General features: G+C 41.2%; 1 protein-coding gene across 3 annotated transcripts in view; it reads left to right on the forward strand.

Moving 5' to 3' along the window:
* Window positions 1-22,462, forward strand: part of DENND5A (DENN domain containing 5A) — a 59,855-nt gene that overhangs the window by 1,451 nt on the left and 35,942 nt on the right. For all 3 annotated transcript variants that reach the window (XR_002481774.1, XM_008054557.2, XM_008054558.2), the window contains exons 3-5: window positions 1,156-1,813; window positions 12,993-13,180; window positions 20,913-21,230. Coding sequence is in view for 2 of the 3 variants with exons in the window: in XM_008054557.2 (XP_008052748.1) it covers window positions 1,156-1,813; window positions 12,993-13,180; window positions 20,913-21,230 (1,164 nt within the window). In the remaining variant the exon portion in view is untranslated. The remainder of the gene's footprint in view (window positions 1-1,155; window positions 1,814-12,992; window positions 13,181-20,912; window positions 21,231-22,462) is intronic.

The raw sequence follows: 22,462 nt of genomic DNA on the forward strand, positions 1-22,462 counted from the left end.
ACTACAGGCATGCACTACCATGCCTGGCTAATTTTTTATTTATTGTAGAGACGAGGTCTCTCCAAGTTGCCAGGTCTGGTCTTGAACCTGCAAGTTCAGGCAATCCACTCGCCTCTGCTCCCAAAGTGCTGGGATTACAGGCTGAGCCACCAAGCCCGGCCATCCTTTTTAGTCTTAACCACCTACCATTTCATAAATTCTCTAAACTTTCTTTGACCTCCATATCTTTGTGCATTTTCTTTCTATCCCCGAAAACCCTTCTTTCTCTTGTTTACCTGATTAATTCTAGCAGAACTTTGTTTCTGTAGCTTTTTTTGATGTTCCCACTCTGAGTTGTCTGTTCTGTGTTCCTGTAGTACTTTGTATATGCTTCTGTTTAACCCTGTTACGTGCATTATAATTTTATTTACTTACACGTCTTGCATTAGAAGGGAAGAGATTGACTGGGTGCAGTAGCTCAAGCCTGTAATCCCAGCACTTTGGGAGGCTGAGGTGAGAGGATTGCCTGAGCTCAGGGTTGTAAGACTAGCCTGGGGAACTTGGTGAGACCTCATCTGTACAATAAATCAAAAAATTAGCTGAGTGTGATAGCTTGTGCCTGTAATTCCAGCTACTTGGTAGGCTGAGGTGGAAGGATTGCCTGAGCCCAGCAGGTCTAGGCTGCAGTGGCTTTGAGCGTGCAGTCCAGCCTGGGCGATAGAGTGAGACTACTGCTTAAAAAAAAAAAAAAGGAAGGAAGAGCTTTAGGGCAGTTATACACCTAGCAGAAGAGATGCTCTATAAGGCCAGGCACGGTGGCTCACAACTATAATTCCAGCACTTTGGGAGGCCGAGGTGAGAGGATTGCCTGAGCCCACAGGTTCAAGACCAGTCTGGGCAACTTGGTAAGACCTCATCTCTACAATAAATCAAAAAATTAGCCGGGCGTGGTGACATCTGCCATGTAGTTCCAGCTACTTGGAAGGCTGAAGCAGAAGGATCACTGGTTGAGGCTGCGGTGGCCGTGAGCATGCCACTGCACTCCAGCCTGGGTGATAAAGAGACTCCAACTTAAAAAAAAAAAAGAGATGCTCTATAAATAAGTAGTGATGGTGTTCTGAAGAGAGAATCAGCAGGGAGTGTTCTCACTGCTTGTTGCCCTGTTGTCTTTTGCAGCTATGCATGCCCAAAGGGCTGGCATTCAAGACCCAGGCTGATCCCAGGGAGCCCCAGTTCCATGCCTTTATTATCACAAGGGAGGATGGCTCTCGGACATTTGGATTTGCCCTCACCTTTTATGAAGAGGTGACTAGCAAGCAGATCTGCAGTGCAATGCAGACCCTCTACCACATGCACAATGCTGAGTATGATGTCCTACATGCTCCCCCTGCTGATGGCAGAGACCAGAGCGGCATGGAGGATGGTGAAGGCACTCCTGTGACCAAACTGCAGCGCTTCAACTCCTATGACATTAGCCGGGACACTCTCTACGTCTCCAAGTGCATCTGCCTCATTACGCCCATGTCCTTCATGAAGGCATGCCGGAGTGTGCTGGAGCAACTTCACCAGGCAGTCACTTCACCTCAGCCCCCTCCACTGCCCCTCGAGAGCTACATATACAACGTACTCTATGAGGTGCCACTCCCACCTCCTGGCCGGTCCTTGAAGTTTTCTGGGGTCTATGGGCCAATAATCTGCCAGAGACCAAGTACCAATGAACTTCCTCTATTTGACTTTCCTGTCAAAGAGGTCTTTGAACTTCTTGGGGTGGAGAATGTGTTTCAGCTTTTTACTTGTGCCCTTCTGGAGTTTCAAATCCTGCTCTACTCACAGCGTAAGTCATTGCTTATAGAACCTTCTGCCTGCATAGGGCTTCCCTTCTTTCCATATTCAGGTACAGTAGTGCTGACTGTAAAGGTCAAGAGCTGTTACAGTTTGAGCAAAACCCAGATCTTTTGCAGGTAGGTGGTGGATGGCAAATTGATGGAACGTGAGAGGGCCAGTATTTCTGATTGGCTGACTTTATGACTTGCTAAGCATTCCAGTCTGGGAGGGAACCCTGCTTCCTAAGTTTCTTCTGATTGAAGCTGAAAAGAGGTGTGGGAGGATCACAGGAAGCTGATGTTCCATTAGTTCTGTTCCGTCATTCCACAATTATTTCTGCCCCTTCTTCATCCTGATAGTAAAATTGAGGATTCATAAAGGACGATCCTTTATATATTGGGAAACTATATTTGAGAAAATGAGGATGTGTTATTTCTTTCTGTTGTATGTCTGAGTTGTTTTTATGAATGGGAGGTTGAGTGTGAGCAGCAGATTTGGACAAAATAGTGAAGTAGATCAGAAAGTAACAGATGCTTATTAAATGAGCCAGACTAGTAATGTGAAATTCATTCTTTCAGTACATATATATTGAGAGTAAACTATGTGCTGGGCATCGTTTCAAGGGTAGTGATGGACAAGTCAGAAAAATCCTTGTAATAGAACTTATATTTTAGTGGGGAAAGGCATAAGATACATAAATCAAATATATAGTTTGTCAGGTAGTTAATCCAGGTTATAAAAAAAAAAGCAAAACCGGGAAAGGGATATTATTTGGGGAAGACAATTTCCAATTTTTTTTTTTAGAAAGTTGGATTTATTGAGAAGACAGAAAAGCCCCCACAGAGGAAGGGGACCCAAAGGGTTGCCCTCCATTTTTTAATAGGATGTCCTGATTAGTCCTCTTTTTTGACCTGTTAATATTCATAGAAAAAGTATTCCAAACAGAGGTCACAGGTAGATAAAGAGTCTAAGACAAGAATGAGCTTTGTGTATTCAAGGACAGCAAGGAAGTTGGTGGATAGAATGGAGTGAATGAGCAGGCATGTAGTAGGAGATGGTGTTAAGAGACTTAATAGGAGGCAAGATTGTAAAGAATCTTGTATGCTGTGTGTGAACATAACTGAACCATTGAGAATTATGGCAAGACCATATCCCTTGACTCCTAAATACTCAAGGTTTTATTTCCTAAGAACAGGGACATTCTCTTACATAATTGTAGTATGTATCAAATTTAGGATAGTAGTTGCACTATTATTCAATGTCATCTATTATGACATTTTAAAAAATTCATTATTCAGGATTTAATTTAATATCATACATTACTTTTAGTTGTAAGTTCTCAGTCTTCATTTGTGTTTCATGACATAGACATTTTTCTTTTTTTTGAGTGGAGGGGGGGTCTCACTCTGTCACCCATGGCTGCTGCAGCCTCTATCTGCTGTACTCAGGTGATCCTTCCATCTCAGCCTTCCAAGTAGCAGGAACAGCAGATGCACATCACCATGCCTGGATAATTTTTTGATTTATTGTAGAGATGAGGTCTTGCCAAGTTCCTTAGGCTGGTCTCAAACCCCTGGGCTCAGGCAGTCCTCTCGCATCTGCCTCCCAAAGTGCTGGGATTACAGGCATGAGCCACTGCACTTGGCAAATTCATAGATTTTTATTTTACTCAGGTTATAACTCATTACTATAATTATTTATTTTGATGCTCAAATTTCCCAGATTTGACTTTTTTTCTCACTTATGGTCCTTCCAAGCACTAGAATAGTGACTGGTTTATGAGGATACTCAATAAATGTTGTTAAATAAATGAATAACTTATGCTTTTAACAGGATTACTCTAGTCACTATATTAAGGGTATATCCCCAAAGGGGGATGGAGGAAAGCCAAGAGTTCAGTTAGGAGGCCTATAATAATCCAGGTGAGAGATGATGTCGGCTGGGACTAAAGAGGTAATGGTGCTGTGGTGTGAGATGGTTGGCTTCTGGATATAGTGTGAAGGTGAAGTAATGGAAACTATGTTGAATTGAAGACCACATACCCTATATAAAGTGGACAGCCACTAATTAGTTCCAGTTAATTCGTAGTGGGTATGCTGGCCTAATGTTGCTACTAAATCTTCCAGTTTTTCATGAGGACCCAGAGTTTTTGCATGAAATCTCTGATTGCTAAACACTGCAGGCCAAACAAAAAAGCATCGACTGAATGTGGTTCCCGAGGCTTCACTGTGCAACTTCTGGTTTAAAATATAAAGTCATAGACTCCTGTCTCTGGGTGAAATATAGACTTGGACAGATTATATTGCTTTCCTAGCTGTTGTTTCTTGGCTGGAGCTTCATAAATATACTTAGTTGGATAGAAAAGACTTGTCTGGTTTAGAACAGAAGAAAGAGGAAGAAACCAAACCATGCAGTGGGTATTAGAAGATGCAACAAGCATTTAGGTATCTATTGTGGTGGGGAGTGTTTAGAGGCAAGGAAAAGGGAATTGAAACAAGAAATATGATGGAAAAATAACATTCTTCCATCCGATCTCCTATATTTCCAGAATATGGGTTCTTGCATCCATGATAAGAATTTTAAGGAATTTGAATGCAATTGGGAAGCCTTTTGTTTTTAAAACTGAATTGAACTTGGGAACTAAAATCATACTTAGCATGGACAAGTAAAAACTTTTTCCAGAAATTCTTCCTGGACATTGCTAAGCATAACTAAGGCTAAAATGTAGTGGATTGCCTTTTATTGGACATGGGTTACGCTTTTTGTTGTTAATAGAATGCTTTAAACAATACAGGTTGGTTTTCTGGAAGTAGTTTTTATTAATGATTCAAAAGCATCTTCCTTATGTGGATAGAAATCACTCTGGCCAAAAACATGCCTTTACCACTACAATTGGTGTTGCCTGCTGCATGTCCTGCCTTCTGAATAGAAAAGAAGTGTTATTTAGGGAAAAGAAATGCAGACAATATTGTGAGATTCTAAAAAGTATTACCCGGCCAGGCTCGGTGGCTCAGCCTGTAATCCCAGCACTTTGGGAGGCTGAGGTGAGTGGATTGCCTGAGCCCGCGGGTTCGAGACTCACCTGGGCAACTTGGCGAGACCTCATCTCTACAATAAATCAAAAATTAGCCGGGCATGGTAGCACGTGCCTGTGGTTCCAGCTACTTGGAAGGCTGAGGCGGAAGGATCGCCAGAGCCCAGCAGGTCGAGGCTGCGGTGGCCGGGAGTGGCCACTGCACTCCAGTCTGGGTGACAGAGTGAGACTCCAACTCTAAAGTGTAACCCTTGGGAAGACTGAACTGGCAGTTTTAAGCAGTGTTTTCTTTCTTATGTGGGTCATTTTATTTATTTCTGGGTATTTATTCTTCAGCCCATATAGAAACAGCGTTTGTTTTTGAATAGCACAAATTTTTAATGGATTTTAAAAGTATACACAGAGCAAAAGCTCTCTATGATATGATCTAGTAAGGTAGATGATTGGATAATTGAAAAAGTTAAGTCTGGGAATCCTAAAAATGATTTATACATCCATTAAACATTTTCTTTTAACTTAAAACATGTAACTGTATAGTTATCCATCTTTTGATGAAGGATCTAGGCATTTCCCTTGATTATGGGTTCACAAATCAGATGTCTGCATTGTTTTTCTTGCATAAGCCATACCCATAATGCCTTGAATAGATTTTCTAGTTTTTTTTTTTTAAAGTAGAGGAACTTGCCAGGCTCAGAGGCTCAGCCTGTAATCCCAGCACTTTGGGAGGCCGAGGTAAGTGGATTGCCTGAGCCTGCTGTTTCGAGACCTGCCCGGGCAACTTGGTGAGACCTCGTCTCTACAATAGATACAAAAATTAGCAGGGTGTGGTAGTGCTCGCCCATAGTTCTGGCTACTTGGAAGGCTGAGGCAGAAGGATTGCTGGAACCTAGCAGGTCAATGCTGGGGTGGCCATGAGTGTGCCACTGCACTCTAGTCTGGGTTACAGAGTGAGACTCAAACTCAAAAAAAAAAAAGAGTGAGGACTTAAAGAACTTTGCACAAGAACCTGGGTGGAGACTAACTCTAGATTCTTGCAGTTCTCCCTTGGTTTTTTTTTTGTGTGTGTGCTTAATTGACTCATGGTATGCCTAACTCAATTATAGTATTTCTTAGTGACTTTGTATTAGAGTCTTTTTTTTTTCTTCTTTTGAGGCAGGATCTCACTCTGTTGCCCAGGCTGGAGTGCAGTGGCATGATCATGGCTCACCACAGCCTCAACTTCCTGGGCTCAGGCAATCCTCCCACCTCAGCCTCCTGAGTAGTTGGGATTACAGGTATGTGCCACCATGCCCTGTACTTTTAAAAAACTTTTTGTATTCATTTTTTTATTTTTTGTAGAGACAAGGTCTCCCTTTGTTGTCCAGGCTTGTTTCGAGCTCTTGAGCTCAAGCAATGCTCTTACCTTGGCTTCTCAAAGTGCTGGGATTATAGACATGAGCCATCACATCTGGCTATTTAGTCTTTTTTAAAACATTGAATTTTGGCCGGGCTTGGTGGCTCAGCCTGTAATCTCAGCACTTTGGGAGACTGAGGTGAGTGGATTACCTGAGCCTGCGGGTTTGAGACCAGCCCAGGCAACTTGGCGAGACCATGTCTCTACAATAAATCCAAAAATTAGCCAGGAGTGATAGTGCATGCCTATAGTTCCAGCTACTTGGAAGGCTGAGGCAGAAGGATTGCCAGAGTCCAGACGCTGGGGTGGCCGTGAGCGTGCCACTGCACTCTACCCTGGGTAACAGAGTGAGACTCCAACTCAAAAAAACCCCAAAACATTGAATTTCGTTTTCAGAGAAACAGCCATTCTTTTTGCCCTCATATTTTACCATTTATTTACAGACTATATGATTTAGTTATATAATCCAGTAATAAGGTCAACTAGTACAACTTTGAGAACAAATGGAATTGACTCTTGTTGAGCATACAGTTTGATGAGTGGGAGCAATGTATGCTTTACTGAGAGTGGGGAAAATTTCAGTAAAGTTGGCTAAGTGAAGGTTGGTGAGAGATCTCTAATTGTATTTTAATATCTATACTGGTGTTTTATTGCAAAAGTAATGAATCCTTAAGGCATATAGTCAACATAATTCCAAAGGGAATAAAATGAAATCTCTCCCCACCCCTCATGTGTAGCCAAAGATCAAGTTTCTTGTGTATTCCTAATGAAAGTAATAGCTTTTTATTTGTTTGTTTGTTTATTTTTTGAGTTGGAGTTTCACTCTGTCGCCCAAGCTGGAGTGTGGTGGCATGCTCACGGCCACTGCAATCTCAACCTAATGGGCTCTGGCAGTCCTTCCACCTCACCATTTCAAGTAGCTGGAACTATAGGCGCATGCCACCCACCTGGCTAATTTTTTTATTTATTGTATAGACAAGGTCTCACCAAGTTGCCCATGCTGGTCTCAAACCCCTGGACTCAGGCAGTCCTCTCACCTCGATCTCCCAAAGTGCTGGGATTGCAGGCTTGAGACACTGCTCCTGCCCTAAATTTTTTGATTATTGTAGAGAGGAGGTCTCACCAAGCTGCCCAGGCTGGTCGAACCTCTAACCTTAGGCAATCCTCTTGCCTCCCTCTGCCTCCCAAAGTGCAGGGATTATGGTGTGAGCCATCATACCTGGCTGAAAGTAATATCTTTTTAAAACAAATAAATAATATGTGGACATATAATACAGAGAAAGTTGAAAGTTTTCCCCTTTTTTGACCTATAACCCTACCCCTAGGAAGCAATCTCTTAATTTTTAAAAATTCTCTCCTTCCTTATATTAATATTTTAAAACAATTTACTGTTTTTTATGTTAGGTGTTGAATATACATGCATTGATTTTAATATTCTTTAATTATACAAAAATTATGAAGTACATGATATATTAAAATAAAGCTGAAAAAAAAAATAAGTCTGGGTGTGGTGGCTCAGCCTATAATCCCAGCACTTTGGGAGGCCAAGGCAAGAGGATTGCCTGAGCCTGTGGGTTCAAGACCAGCCCGGGCAACTTGGTGAGACCTCGTCTCTACAATAAATCACGAAAACTAGCTGTATGTGGTGGCGTGTGTCTGTGGTTCCAGCTACTTGGAAGGCTGAGGCAAAAGGATTGCCTAAGTCCAGCAGGTGGAGGCTGCGATGGCTGTGAGCATGCTGCTGCACTCCAGCCTGGATGACAAGAGTGAAACTCTAACACACACACACAAAAAATTCATTCATATGGTAGAAATTTACAACATTATAAAAGGGTGTAAAGCGAAGTGTAAGACTTCTACCTCTGCTCCCTGGTTCTTCTTTAGGGAGGTTACCACTGTTTGCTGTTTCCTTCCAGAAGCAGTCATATATATACAACATACATACTTTTCCAAAACAACACAAGTAGAAGCAACTAATCATTGCTTTGCACCTTGCTTCTTTCGTTTAATAATGTATCTTAGAGATATTAGGATGTACAAATTAGGTTGTTTCCTAAGAACAGAGAGTGTTTTGAGAAACAGCCTGTTCACACAATTTTTGCAGAAGTGTGAGTGTGCCAGCCCAGTTTGTAATTGTTTATAATGTGCTAGAGCTGCCCTGTAGTTTGTTTAGGAGGTGGCTTATCTTTAGGGTGATCTAAGCCTAATGTCTTTATCTGTACAGACATCATAAAAATGTGCTGATTCCTTCCTCCTCACCACTCAGAGTGGTGGTTGTATTCCCAGTATGGTTTTCATTATCTCCTTTTATTCAAAGTAATTGCTCATTACTATGTCATGAGACCCAGGAGAGAACAGGGTGTCTACAGTTGATTTTGATTGACTGAAACTCTTTGGATATAGCTGACCATCAGCTGCTTCCTATTTATTGGTTTCACCTTCTTTGAATGATGAACACAGAGACTGGTAATGGCAAAAGAGGGACTGATTTTGTCATTTATACTGGCTAGAATAGAAGTGGGTTTTGTGGTGTTGCTTTCAGCTCTTGGAGGTCAGCATTCCTAGTGTGAGTACCACAGATTGCTGGACCCCTGAGGCATTTTTTCCTAGGCCATCCTTTAAGGTGGGATGCTTGTTTGTTTAAATCTAAGGAGTGTGGAAGAAGAAAACCCACAGCTCATACCAGAAAGGCCACACAACTCCACATTTTCGGTATCTGCTAAACTTTGAAAGGGGATTCTCTCTCATCCCTAAAAGAGCTTTGTTTCTAAGAATGACCCAATTTCAAGTGCATCACAAGGAATTCTTGAGAGATTTCAATTTGAGGCAAATAGTTATTTACCCTAACTGAAACAAGTGTTCTGAGTTTCAGGTACTACATCAGTTTCATGCCGAAGAGTAGAGGGAAAACTAGAACTAGACTTCTGTACTGTTGAAACACCTGCTTTTGGCCTGGTATGGTCACTCATGCCTGTAATCCCAGTAAAGGTGGGAAGATTGCTTGAGGCCAGGATTTCAAGCCAGTTTAGGCAACATGGTGGGATCCTATCTCTATAAAAGAGAGCTGGAGGGAGAGGAAGTGAAGTGAGGTGGGGGAGAGGGTAAGAAAGACAGACAGTTGGGCTTTTGTGGTGCAAAGATAGCCTCTTTAGATTCGTATGCCGTTTTATGGTTATACAGTAGATGTTCCTGGACATGGCAGCTGTGTGTTGTACGGAATATTCTAGCTGAGCCTGGGGGCTCATGCCTATAATTTCAGAGTTTTGGGAGGCAGAGGTGAGAGGATTGCATGAGCCTGTAGGTTTGAGACCAATCTGGGCAACTTGGTGAGACCGTATCTCTACAATAAATAAAAAAAAATTAGCCAGATGTGGTAGCATGTTCCTGTAGTTCCGGCTACTTGGAAAGTTGAGGCGGAAGGATCGCCGGAGCCCAGCAGGTCGATGCTGGGGTAGCCATGAGTGTGCCACTGTACTCCAACCTGGGCGTAGGTGACGGAGTGAGACTCCAACTCAAAAAAAAAAAAAAAAAAAAAAAAAGAATATGTGTTTAAGAGCCAGCTTTAAATATCACTTGAAGATTTTTTCCTGGCTTTTACATTCTTTCGATTCATCTTAATTTTGAATTTAAAATAAATTCTTAAGATATCTGAGATTCTTAAGATTATTGCTTTTGAATGGCTTATTTACAGACATTTATATCTAGAAAAACCAAAAAAAGTAAGGAGGCCTCCTCTGGAGAATCATTAGAATTCTTAGTAATAATGGTTAGAATAATAGTAGAACAGAAGAATTTCAGCAGAAAGTGGACAAACAAGCAAAGGTATCCCAATGCCCCCAGGGAATTGAGGCACCTCAGAAGAGACTGAGGGAGAACTTGCAGTAATCTAAATTTTATTACTTGGTTGTTGCTAACTTTCATGTAGGACTAAATGACTTTTTTGGAAATTACGTACAGATTATCTAATTTGATCCTTGAATGAATGTTTTCTTATGATTTGAGAATTTTTTTTCTTCTTTCAATTGCAGGGGGTGGTCTTCACTAATTTTTTTTTTTTTTTGAGTTGGAGTCTCATGTTGTCTCCCAGACTGGAGTGCAGTGGCACACTCAGAGCCCACTCCAGTGTGGATCTGCTGGGCTCTGGCGATCCTTCCACCTCAGTCTTCCAAGTAGCTGGAACTACAGGTGCGCAGCACCTTGCCTGGGCCAATTTTTGATTTATTGTAGAGACAAGGTCTTGCCGAGTTGCCCAGGCTGGTCTCGAATGTGTGGGCTCAGGCAGTCCCCTCGCCTCTGCCTCCCAAAGTGCTGGGATTATAGATGTGAGCCACCAAGCCCAACCCTAAATAATTTTTAATGTGGGAATGATGATGCTTTGTGTGGGTGCAGTGAAAAATGAGATAGATTTTCTCATCAGAGTCTACAGCTTTTTAGTGAATACGAAAAGTTCATGTTCCTTTGTCTTCCTGCCAAGCTAGTTGTATTATTATTTTTATTATTGGTAATCAAATCTCTGAGTTCAGTTTTACCCACTGATTGGTCACAGCACTGATCTGTCAAGTGCATTATTTTCCCCAAAGAAGCATATACTTGCCTATAGTGCACCCAGAATGTTTTCAATGATGAATTGTAAGTCATTAATTCTACTTGAATTTTTAGTTCTGGTGTGTTTCTACTCACAACACTGTGGCACCAAATATGTGGTTTAAAAATTTTTTTTCCTACATCAACCAATTATCTAGCTATCTGGACACCCAGAGAGGTGTCTTACAGTTCAATTCAATTCAATTCTTTTTTATTTTTTCAATTCACTTCTGACACTACCCGTACATAGTGCAGACCTGTTAAGGTCTCAGTTCTATAAGACTGCCCCCACTTTAGGTGTCAATAAAAAAATCCCCTCTTTGGGCACAAAACTCTCCAGCTATTCCTTGTATTCACCAACCCAGAAGGTCTCGGAACCCTGTTGTTTAGGGGTTTTAAATGGGGTTTTCATTACTGCATAGCCGTGGTTGATGAAATCATTGCTCACTGGTGATTAACTCAGTCTTCAGCCTCCGTTTCCAGAGGTTGGGGTTGTGGTTAAAAGTTCCTGTCCTCTAATCATGCCTTGGCCTTTCTGTGACCGGCACCCGGCCTGAAGCTGTCCAGGGGCTCCCATCCATCAGTGGTTCATGAGCGTGCAAAAGGCACTCTTAATACCTTGGAGATCCTAGGGTTTTCAGGAGCTGTGTGTTGTAGGAACTGGGGAAAAGACCAAATATAAGTATATTTATAGGTCATGCTCTTCTTTGATTAACTAGGAGCAAGCTGATAGGAAACGTTCAAAACTTTATTAGCAAATGTAGAATTTTTCTTAACTTCTGTCTTGTTTAGTTAATATCAGTTTCTGCTCCCTTTCTCCTCAGACTTCCACATTTCCAAGAAAACTTTTATTTTCCTTTTAAATACTTACAACTACTTTATGAAACAAGCTGTGATTTAAATGATAGGAGTGGTTTTCTAGTGTATAAAATCATAATTCCCATGACCGCTCATTTGAAGCCATTCCAGAAGGCTGTTACTCATATGATTTTAAAATTTATGTTCCTGTTTTGTCCTTAAACGCCTGAAACCATCATACAATTTGTGAATAATAATTTGTTTAAATTTGTTTTAACCAGTCTATTTTTTTTTTTTTTTTGAGTTGGAGTCTCACTCTGTCGTCCAGACTGGGGCGCAGTGGCTGCTCCCGGCCACTGCAGCCTCGACCTGCTGGGCTCCGGCGATCCTTCCGCCTCAGCCTTCCAAGTAGCTGGAACTACAGGCGCGTGCTACCATGCCCAGCTGATTTTTTGATTTATTGTAGAGATGAGGTCTCGCTGCCCAGTCGGGTCTCGAACCCGCGGGTTCAGGCAATCCACTCACCTCAGCCTCCCAAAGGCACGGGATTACAGGCTGAGCCACCGAGCCCGGCTAACCAGTCTATTTTATTGGCTTCACAAATTATTTATTACTGATTAAAAAACAAACAAAAAAAAGGTCTAAATTTTGCATTCTGAAGAAGAACCAAACATTGATCGCAAGCCTTTTCTTCCAGGCTGTGATCTCTGAGCTATATATAACAAGAGTTTTGAGTCACTAAAGTCAATCCTCTGTGCCTTTCAAGTTTTAGGGAAGCTTTCTGAAGTGTTAAAATAACACATGTGCTGTTCTCATTCAGGAAAGGTTGGCAGGTGTGGGGCAGACATGGCTATGTGGAAAACCAGCTTTTGCATGCTTGGTGGTTCTCTGTGCTTGATCTTAAAGGCAAAAGCTCATATAAACTCCTCAGCTGGATGCTCTGCGAAAGTATCTCAGTGTAAATGAGCCAGTTTTGGCTTCCATTCTGAACAGAGACCCAGAGCCACTGTTCTTTTTGGTTTTTTAAAAGTTCCTCCGTTTTCTACTCTTTCTACTTATAAGAATCTATTAAATTTAATGTTCTTGGATAGTATTTGGAGCAAGACACTATTTATTACTTCTGGTATATTTCCATATTAGATTTTGTTATGAGCAGGGACCTGTATGTGTATATATGAGTATATTTCAACCTGTGGTCCATGGGGTCTCTGAGTTGTCCCTGTGACACCCTCAGGGGTATCACACTGAGCATACTCTGCTGAAGTTTATCCTGATCCTTTTTTAAATATGAATTTGTATTGAAGGTTTTAACTTACTACTTGGGAAGCAAGTGCCTCATTTTTTGACTGGTTTGTGTGTGTGCTTTTGTTTTTGACCTAGATTACCAGAGACTGATGACTGTGGCGGAGACGATTACAGCTCTCATGTTTCCTTTCCAGTGGCAGCATGTCTATGTCCCCATTCTCCCGGCTTCTCTCCTGCATTTCTTAGATGCTCCTGTTCCATACCTGATGGGCTTGCATTCCAATGGCCTGGATGATCGGTCAAAGCTGGAGCTGCCTCAAGAGGTGAGAGTTTACGTTTTAGTACCTTTTGTCCCAATCCAGGATTGGGGAGAGAAAGACTTTGGGATGGACCCAGCATAATGTCACCAAGCTTTATTTTCTTTTATTTTGAGATATGAGTAACTTTTCTGGAAAAAAGTAAAAACAATGAACTTTTTTTTTTTTTTTGAGTCAAAGTCTCACTCTGTCGCCCAGGCTGGAGTGCAGTGGCTCACTCATGTTCACTCCATCGTCGACCTGCTGGGCTCAGGCAATCCTTCCACCTCAGTCTTCCAAGTAGCCAGAACTACAGGTGTGCACTACCATGCCTGGCTATTTTTTTTTTCTTTTGATATATTTTAGAGACGAGGTCTCACCAAGTTGCCCAGGTTGGTCTTGAATCCATGGACTCAGGCAGTCCTCTCGCCTCAGCCTTCCAAAGTGCTGGGATTACAGACTTGAGCCACCGTGCCCAGCCAAAACAATAGAACTTTTAACACAGTTGATATCATTCCAAAGATACTTGTCATCTTTATCACCTGACATACATACATTATAGACTTTGTAATTACCTTTTTCATAACACTTCTTTAAACACAGCATTTTATGTACTTTTTAAGAAGCTTATTAGGAAAATTTTTTATTATGTAAAACTTTAAATACATACAAAAGTAGCATAATGAATCCCTGTTTCTCAAAACCCAGCTTCAGTAGTTATCACAGGTTAAATTATGTTTTACTCTATATTTTCCATCACCCATTTTTTAAAGCAAATCCCATCTAATATAATTTCATACTACTCTAGTGGTCAGACATGTATTCATAACTTAGTGGTTTTCTTTTATAAGCCACAGTTGATCTGTAAAAGTAGACCTGATCATAGTGATTTTTGTGTTACTGAGCCAGTTTTGAAAATTTCCTGGCACTTTGAGAGGTGGGGGTGAGAGGATTGCCTGAGTCCAGCAGGTTGAGACTGCAGTAGCCATGACATGCCATCGTACTTCAGCCTGAGCAACAGAGTAAGATTCTGACTCAAAAAAAAAAAATTTTCATATTGATACATCTTATTCAATCTAATTGTAATTAGATTTTATTTTGTAAAGTCACAGTAAAAACAATGCTGTAGGGATGGCCTGCCTCTCTTTGCTGTTGTTTCAAACACCAATAGAATTGATTAAAAATATGTATTTATTTCATACTTCATTCTAAAGTAGACATAAAACATGATTAGAAATAAGATTGTTTTATTTTTTTTAATTTTCCTATAATTACCAGTAGAGATGATCTACTTTATTATGTCATGTTGTGGCTGACATAAAACTAACTGGGGGAAGTGTTTCCTTATTCTGAATTTTTTAGTCATTAGAAAGACTTTGGAGTATACATACACTGGTGTCAACATGACTCTTTGTTTCTTCCCTCCACCAAAATTTGTTTTGTGGGGAGATTTTTGCATATGACAGTGATATGTGTGGTAGGCCCCCAAAGAATTGAGGATTCACATAGAATTGGATCTGGGCAGCATTTGGTCATTGGGCATGTATGGGCAGTGTCTTTGATGAATGCCTTTTATAATTAGACCATTCCTGTGATATTTATAGTCAAATGCATCTCTTTGCTCTTTTTCTCTTTCCTTTGCTTTTAGGATCAGAATATCTTCTTTGTAGTTTCTTTAATTTCTACCCTCTTTTCTTCTTTGATTTTGTAGAGCTTTGTGCTCTTTGGGGTAGACCCAAATTCATTAAGGAAGTAAAGATCTAAATGGTGGAGAAAATCATTGAGTTGGGATGTTGTTGGGTTTTTTGTGTGTACTTGTTTGTTGTACCATACATGTGCATGAAGAGTAGATATACAAGATTGGAGAAAGAAGAACTTTTAGTTGTTTGCTTTAAACAAATGTATATTTAGGTGAGCATGGTGGCTCATGCCTGTTCTCCCAGCACTTTGGGAGGTGGGGGTGAGAGGATCGCCTGAGCCCAGCAGGTTAAGGCTGCAGTAGCTGTGATATGCCATCATACGCCAGCCTAGGTGACAGAGTAAGACTCTGACTCAAAAAAAAAAAAAAAATTCATATTGATACATCTTATTCAATTTACTTATAATTTTGTAAAGTCACAGTAAGAACAATGATAAAATATGGTTGAAAGTGGAAGGCCAAAGAGGCATGCAATATGCATAATCTAATAAATAGGACACTAAGCAAAAAGCAAGATTTGTGTTCTTCTTTGGCATCAGCTTGCTGTACACTTGGGACAAGTTCTGATTCCTCTAGGATGTTTCAGTATCATTCTCTGTGTGCTTCATGTATATGGGTATATGAAGAGGCTGCCGAGAGACCAGAAGTTTTCTTTTTGACCTCTGGAGAGAGGGGCGGACCCACCCACACTAGACGTTTTCTTATTGGGTCTGTTTGAGAAACCATAGATTGTTTAAGAAATCCAAAAGTTCTCTCTGTTTTGTGGTATTGGAGCCTCCACTTTTGCAATAATCCCCATCATGACTGGAACCTTTGCACATGAGCTTCTGGTCTTTGTCTGTGGTCTGCTTGGGAAGGAGTATTGACAGTAGGACTGTAGATTACCTGTGTGTGCTTTTATAAGCAATTCTTGGGTTTCAGATTCTTACTTCATCCAGACTTTCCCTCTGAAGGTCACATATTTGTGACCTTCACTGTCATCCATAACTGTTTATTTTCTACCCCGATATTTAGCTACTAAACTCTAGAATATCTGAGCTTGTTTAGTTGCCATTGGAAAACCTTAGACTACAGGGGAAAAGAACTGGCTTTGAAAGATAACTTTAACTGGGCACCGTGGCTCATGCCTGTAATCTCAACACTTTAGAATTGGAAGTGAGAGGATTCCTGAGCTCAGGGGTTTGAGACCAACCTAAGCAGCATGGTGAGACCTCATCTCTATAATAAATCAAAAAATTAGCCAGGCATGGGGGCATATGCCTGTAGTTCCAGCTACTTGGAAGGCTGAGGCAGAAGGATAGCCTGAGCCCAGCAGGTCAAGGCTGTGGTGTCTGTGGGCATCCCACTGCTCTCCAACCTGGGCGACAGAATGAGACTACGACTCCAAAGGAAAAAAAAAAGATAACTTTGGGGTATCTCAGAAATGATACATATTTCTAGCAAAAAAATCCTAATCATGCACAAAAGCATAAAGAATAAAATAAAAATTAGCCTGGTGCAGTGGCTTACACCTGTAATCCTAACACTTTGGGAGGCGGAAGCGATATTACCTGAACCCATGGGTTCGAGACCAACTTGGGCAAATGGCGAGATTTTGTCTGTACAATAAGTCAAAAAATTAGCCAGGCATCGTAGCACATGCCTGTAGTCCCAGCTACTTGGAAGGCCAAGGTGGAAGAATCACCTGAACCCAGCAGGTTGAGGCTGTGGTGGCCATGAGTGTGCCACTGCGCTCCAGCCTGAGTGACAGAGTGAGTCTCCAACTCAAAAAAATAAAATAAAATAAAAATTATCTCAAATTTTATGACCCAGACTACTTTTTCAGTATTTTGGTGGATTTCTTTATATTGTGGTATCTTTAAACTACACTGTTAGTGGGAAGCTTTGGGATAGAGCTCAAGAAATTTGCCTGGGTCTGTATAAGGGGGCATCATCAGGGTAGTGAGGTCGGGCAAGCTTGGTTTATGAAAGGACTTTCTTCAGAGGGATGGGAGTGTACATTTCCTAACCTCCAAATCAGAATTCATTAGTTGCTGCTGGCTTTGGGTATCAGAAGTCTGTAAAAAGCCCTTTGTTCCTTTTTGCACCAGCACATGAGCTCAACTGGCTATGAGCAAGTGAAAGTGCTGAGCTGCCTTTGTGAGGCATCCTTTGTCCTGCACTTCTCTTTGGGGCTTCATTGTCTGAGTCCAGGAAGGAGGCATTTCATCCACAGCTATGTCAGGGAAGTAAGCAGAGAACATTAAAGAAGGGGTACTCTTTTTTCTATCTTGGACTCTTCTTTCTTTTCTACTTTTTCCCCCCTCCTTTCTTAGGACACTCCTTCAGTAGCTTTTTCCCAGCCACCTGTGTGTTGAGCTCCCCTTCAATGAATTCTGTGAGGATAGACTTGCGGGTAAGGCTAATTGTGATTTGGTGTCAGGATTGGGACACCAATTCTGGGTTGGGAAAGGGCATTGTGATACCCTGGAGGAAGAGATTTGGGAATTCCATGTGGTCACTAACCCGGAGCAGCTAAATCTTTTCATAATCCTTCCCATCAAGGCAGGAGTTTATCAAAGGAAAACTGACCACTTGGGGTTCAGTACCTCTTCTCCCCAAAGCTGTTAGGCAAGAGTTGGCCTCTTGTCAGCTGAGGAATCAGGGAGTGTGTGAGTTTGTAAGTTGCTCCTGATTGCTAGAGCCCTTTGTATGCTGGGAGGAAAGCGCTTGAGGCTATTGTATGAGCCTAGTAATGGAATGACCTCCCTTTTCATTTTGCCTTTTTACCCTCCCTCCTTCAGCAGCCCCCCTTTAAAAATTAACCCAGTTTTGCAAAAGAAGAGAGACTATCTTATCTCAATCTAGTTCATCTCTGAAATGTGTCTGGGCTGCTCTTTCTTCCCTAGCCACCTCTGAACAAGGGTATCCACAAATGTGGACACAGCATTTGATGTTTATAAAATTCTTTACAGATGCTCTATATTTGGTTCACGGCAGTGGGAGAAAAACCAGCCAAGCATTGTTGAGTGGATATAGTTATTTTTAGCTGCCTCTGCATTTCTTATTGGAGAAACTGCTTTTTTTCCTCTAAGTAGAAGGTAACTGAGGAGGTAAATAATTGCATTGTGTGGCTCTACTGGGTCACAGTGCCATGCTCTGTTAGCTGTGCAGACAGGGCTTATGAGGCAGATGCGCTTCATGACTAGATGATCAAAGGAAAACTGATCACTTGGGGTTCAGTATATCTTCTCTTTAGTATATTTTCTAGTGGCTTGGCCTGACAATGTTTGTTATTTTAAAATCTTAAAGGAATAGCAAAAAAATAGGCTTATTTTTAGGTGTTAAACTTATATTGGCCTACTAGGCAGGGCTGCAAGTTACTTTCTACTGAAGGAACTGTAGACAGTGAAATTGAAAGTGATTAGTCTGAATTTTTGACATGGGAAAACTCCCTTTTTTAGTTATAGATTGTTAGACAGAATAATTTATGTACTCAGCAAATATTTATTGAATGATACATGTAAGGACCTGTTAAAACATGCAGGTGTTTTTTGTTTTTTTGTTTTTGTTTTTTGAGTTAGAGTCTCACTCTGTCGCCCAGCCTTGACCTGCTGGCCTCAGGTGATCCTTCTACCGCATGTGCCACCAACCCTGGCAGTTTTTTTTTTTTCCTTAATTGTAGAGGCGAGGTCTTACCATGTTGCTCAGGCTGGTCTTGAACCCCTGAGCTCAGGCAGTTCTCTCACCTTGGCTTCCCAAAGTGCTGGGATTATAGGCGTGAGCCACTGTGCCTGGCAAAATAGCACTTTTAAAATATTTTCTTTTAATTCTTTTGTGGGTTGATTTTAATTTTTTTACTTTTTGTTGTGGAAAATATCAAATATATGAAAGAATAAAGAGACTAGCATCCATAATTATTCAACAATCATCAGTTCATAATCACTCTTGTTTCTATATCCTCCTTCTCTTTACTCCTCCCACTGGATTATTTTAAGGCAAGTCTTGCACAGCATTATTATGTCATCCAAATACATTCAGTATATACTATATCTCTAAAAGATAAGGACTCTTATTTATTTATTTATTTTTAGAGTTGGAGTCTCACTCAGTTGCCCAGACTGGAGTGCAGTGGCTGCTCCCGGCCACCGCAGCCTCGACCTGCTGGGTTCCGGCGATCCTTCCGCCTCAGCCTTCTGGGTAGCTGGAACTACAGGCACGCACTGCCATGCCCGGCTAATTTTTTGATTTATTGTAGAGATGCGGTCTCGCCAAGTTGCCCAGGCAGGTCTCGAACCCGCAGGCTCAGGCAGTCCACTCACCTCAGCCTCCCAAAGGCGCGGGATTACAGGCTGAGCCCCCGAGCTGGCTCTTAATGTATATTTTTATTGACACATAATAGCTATACATATTTATGGGGTACAGTGTAATATTTTGATACATGTATGCAATATGTAATGATTAAATCAGGATAATTAGCATATCCATCATTTTGAACTTTTATTATTTCTTTGTTTTAGTTGCATTCAAAATCCTCTCTTCTAGCTGTTTAAAAAAATACATTTTTGTTTATTATAGTCACCCTATAGTGCTATAGAGCACTAGAACTTATTCCTCCTGCCTGCTGTAATTTTGTATTGGTTAACGAATCTCTCCCTCTCCCTCCTCCTTCCTATCTTCCCAGCCTCTCGTAACCACTATTCTACTCTCTACTTTAGTAAGATCAACTTTTTTAGCTTTCACATGTGAGTGAGAGTATGTGGTATTTATCTTTCTTTGCCTCATTTATTTCTTTTAGCATAATGTCCTCCAAGCTCATTCATGTTGTTGTGAATGACAGGATTTCATTCTTTTGTATGACTGAAGAGTATTTCATTATAGAACTATGAAATCTCTATGTTAAATTGAGCAAAAAATGTGCAAGATTTCTGAGGAGGAGAAGAATGAATGACTGAGAGCTTAGAGGGTATGACTGAAGTCAGGCTAGCTGAGTTCAAGTTCCAGCTCCACTTTCTAGATCTGTTACTAAACTTCTCTGTGTCAGTTTTGTCTGTACAATAGGGATAGCTAGATATTGCCATCTTGTTCTTTGTTACTTTGAAAAAAATACAACTATTTTTGTATTTATTTGTATATAATATTGTATATAATACAATATGTTTTATTGTACACAATAAATTTTGTATTTGTCTCAGCAGTATGAGAGAGCTATTTCTCTACTTTCCCTCTGAAGCAGTCTTAAATTCAGAAAGAAACAAAGAAATCATTACGACAGCCACCAGATCTTACAAATTAGGAGTGAGGCTCAGAAAGGGATAATTGTACATTCAGGTTCATATAGGGAAATCATGACAGAGTCAAGTCTGGAATCTAGATTTTCCAACACCTAATGTTCTTTTCATTAACTGTAGAGTTAATGAATTTGCCAAACATTTAGTGAGATTTTACCATATAGGAACTTTATTTTAGGTACTTAACATCTGTAACATAAAAATCTTCACCATTCTTTAACATAAGTTTTTTTTTTTATCTCTATCTCCATTTTACAATTATGGGAATAGACATTAGAGAGGTTAAATAAGTTTTCTAAGGTCACATAACTAGAAGGTGGATGTAGAAAACTAGAATGTAGAAAATTGGAACTCAGGACTATCTCATTTCTGGACCCCATCTTTATTTTAATTTTTAATTTTTATTTTTGAGATGGAGGCTTGCTGTTGCCCAGTGAGCATGCTCATGGCCGCTGTAGCCTTGACCTGCTGGGCTCAGGTAATCCTTCCACCTCAACCTTCCAAGTAGCTGAGTCGCCACCATGCCCGGCTGATTTTTTGATTTATTGTAGAGACGAGGTCAGGCTGATCTCGAACCCGTGGGCCCAGGCAATCCTCTTGCCTACACCTCCCAAAGTGCTGAGATTACAGGTGTGAGCCACCCTGCCCGGCTCCCATCTTTTTTATGCCATAGCTCATATATACCCATTTCAGGTGTTTACTCTACTTTCTCTTTTCTACTATGCTTTCTGAAGCTTCTTCCTTATTGCTCTGGAGTTATTCACACTCTTCATCCTGTTTTGACTTACAGGCTAACCTTTGCTTTGTGGACATTGACAACCACTTCATTGAGCTGCCAGAGGATTTGCCTCAGTTTCCCAACAAATTGGAGTTTGTCCAAGAAGTCTCTGAGATTCTCATGGCATTTGGCATTCCCCCTGAAGGGAACCTTCATTGCAGTGAGAGTGCCTCCAAGCTGAAGAGGCTTCGGGTGTCTGAGCTTGTCTCTGACAAGAGGAATGGGAATATTGCTGGCTCCCCTTTGCATTCCTACGAGCTTCTTAAGGAGAATGAAACTATCGCCCGGCTGCAAGCCTTGGTCAAGAGGACTGGTGTAAGCCTGGAAAAGGTAAGATGGTGTGTATGAGTCTGTGACATGTTTGATCTGTGCTAGGGTGCTGTTCTGGTGAAGTAAGGTATGAGATGAGAAAGCACCCAGTTCAGTACAAGACATATCTGTGAGCAGTGAAAGTATGCTCTGTATGGGAGACTGGATTCTATCTGGCAGATGTTATTCTAGTAAATGCTATGTGAATCTAAATGTGAGTAGCTTCTTCCTTGGACATCAAGGAGAATCTACTGTCATTCTTTGTGAACACTGCAGCAGAGTGATTGGAGGGAGCATGGTAATAATTCTCATGCTCAGACCTGTTTTAGATACATAGCCCTGTGAGTTTCACAGCAACCTAAGGCATATAGAACAGGTATTAACATTTTATAACGGAAGAAATGGAGGCTTAGAGAGCCTAAGTATTTTTGCCTAAGACTAAATGTCTAGTAAGTAGCTGAGCTGAGTCTAGGATATTGTTCTCTTAATTCTAGTCCTGTGTTCTCTCCAGGGATCTACTGAGCTTTCCATTTTCTGACTTTGATGAGACTGTCAGCTTTCTGTACTTGTCTACTCATCTCTCCCCATTCTCAGTATTAAGTTACTTCTGTAAGTTTTATATATAATATATAATGTAATATGTAAATGATAATGGCCAATGTAATACTCTTGTTGGACTTTTTTTTTAAGTGAAACAATTCATTTTTCTGCTTTATATAGTTAGTAGAGCAGGTGTTTTTTAAAAAAATCATGGCTAGTTAAAGAGAAGTAGAAAAATGTTTAGGGAAATTAAAAAGACTTATTATTTATTTATTTATTTTTTTGAGTTGGAGTCTCACTCTGTCACCCAGACTAGAGTGCAGTGGCCGCTCCCGGCCACCGCAGCCTCGACCTGCTGGGCTCTGGCGATCCTTCCGCGTCAACCTTCTAAGTAGCTGGAACTATAGGCGCGTGCTACCACAAACGGCTAATTTTTTTTTTTTTTTGAGTTGGAGTCTCACTCGGTCGCCCAGACTGGAGTGCAGTGACCGCTTCCGGGCTTCCGGTCACTGCAGCCTGGAGTGCAGTGGCCGCTTCCGAGGCTTCCGGCCACTGCAGCCTCGACCTGCTGGGCTCCGGCGATCCTTCCACCTCAGCCTTCCGAGTAGCCGGAATTACAGGCATGCGTGACCACACCTGGCTGATTTTTTGATTTTATTGTAGAGATGAGGTCTAGCTGCCCAGGCGGGTCTCGAACCCGCGGGCTCAGGCAA

The sequence above is a fragment of the Carlito syrichta genome, unplaced genomic scaffold (genome assembly GCF_000164805.1).
Source record: "Carlito syrichta isolate Samal-C Ts95f unplaced genomic scaffold, Tarsius_syrichta-2.0.1 Scaffold296499, whole genome shotgun sequence".
In the NCBI taxonomy this organism is placed as follows: domain Eukaryota; kingdom Metazoa; phylum Chordata; class Mammalia; order Primates; family Tarsiidae; genus Carlito; species Carlito syrichta.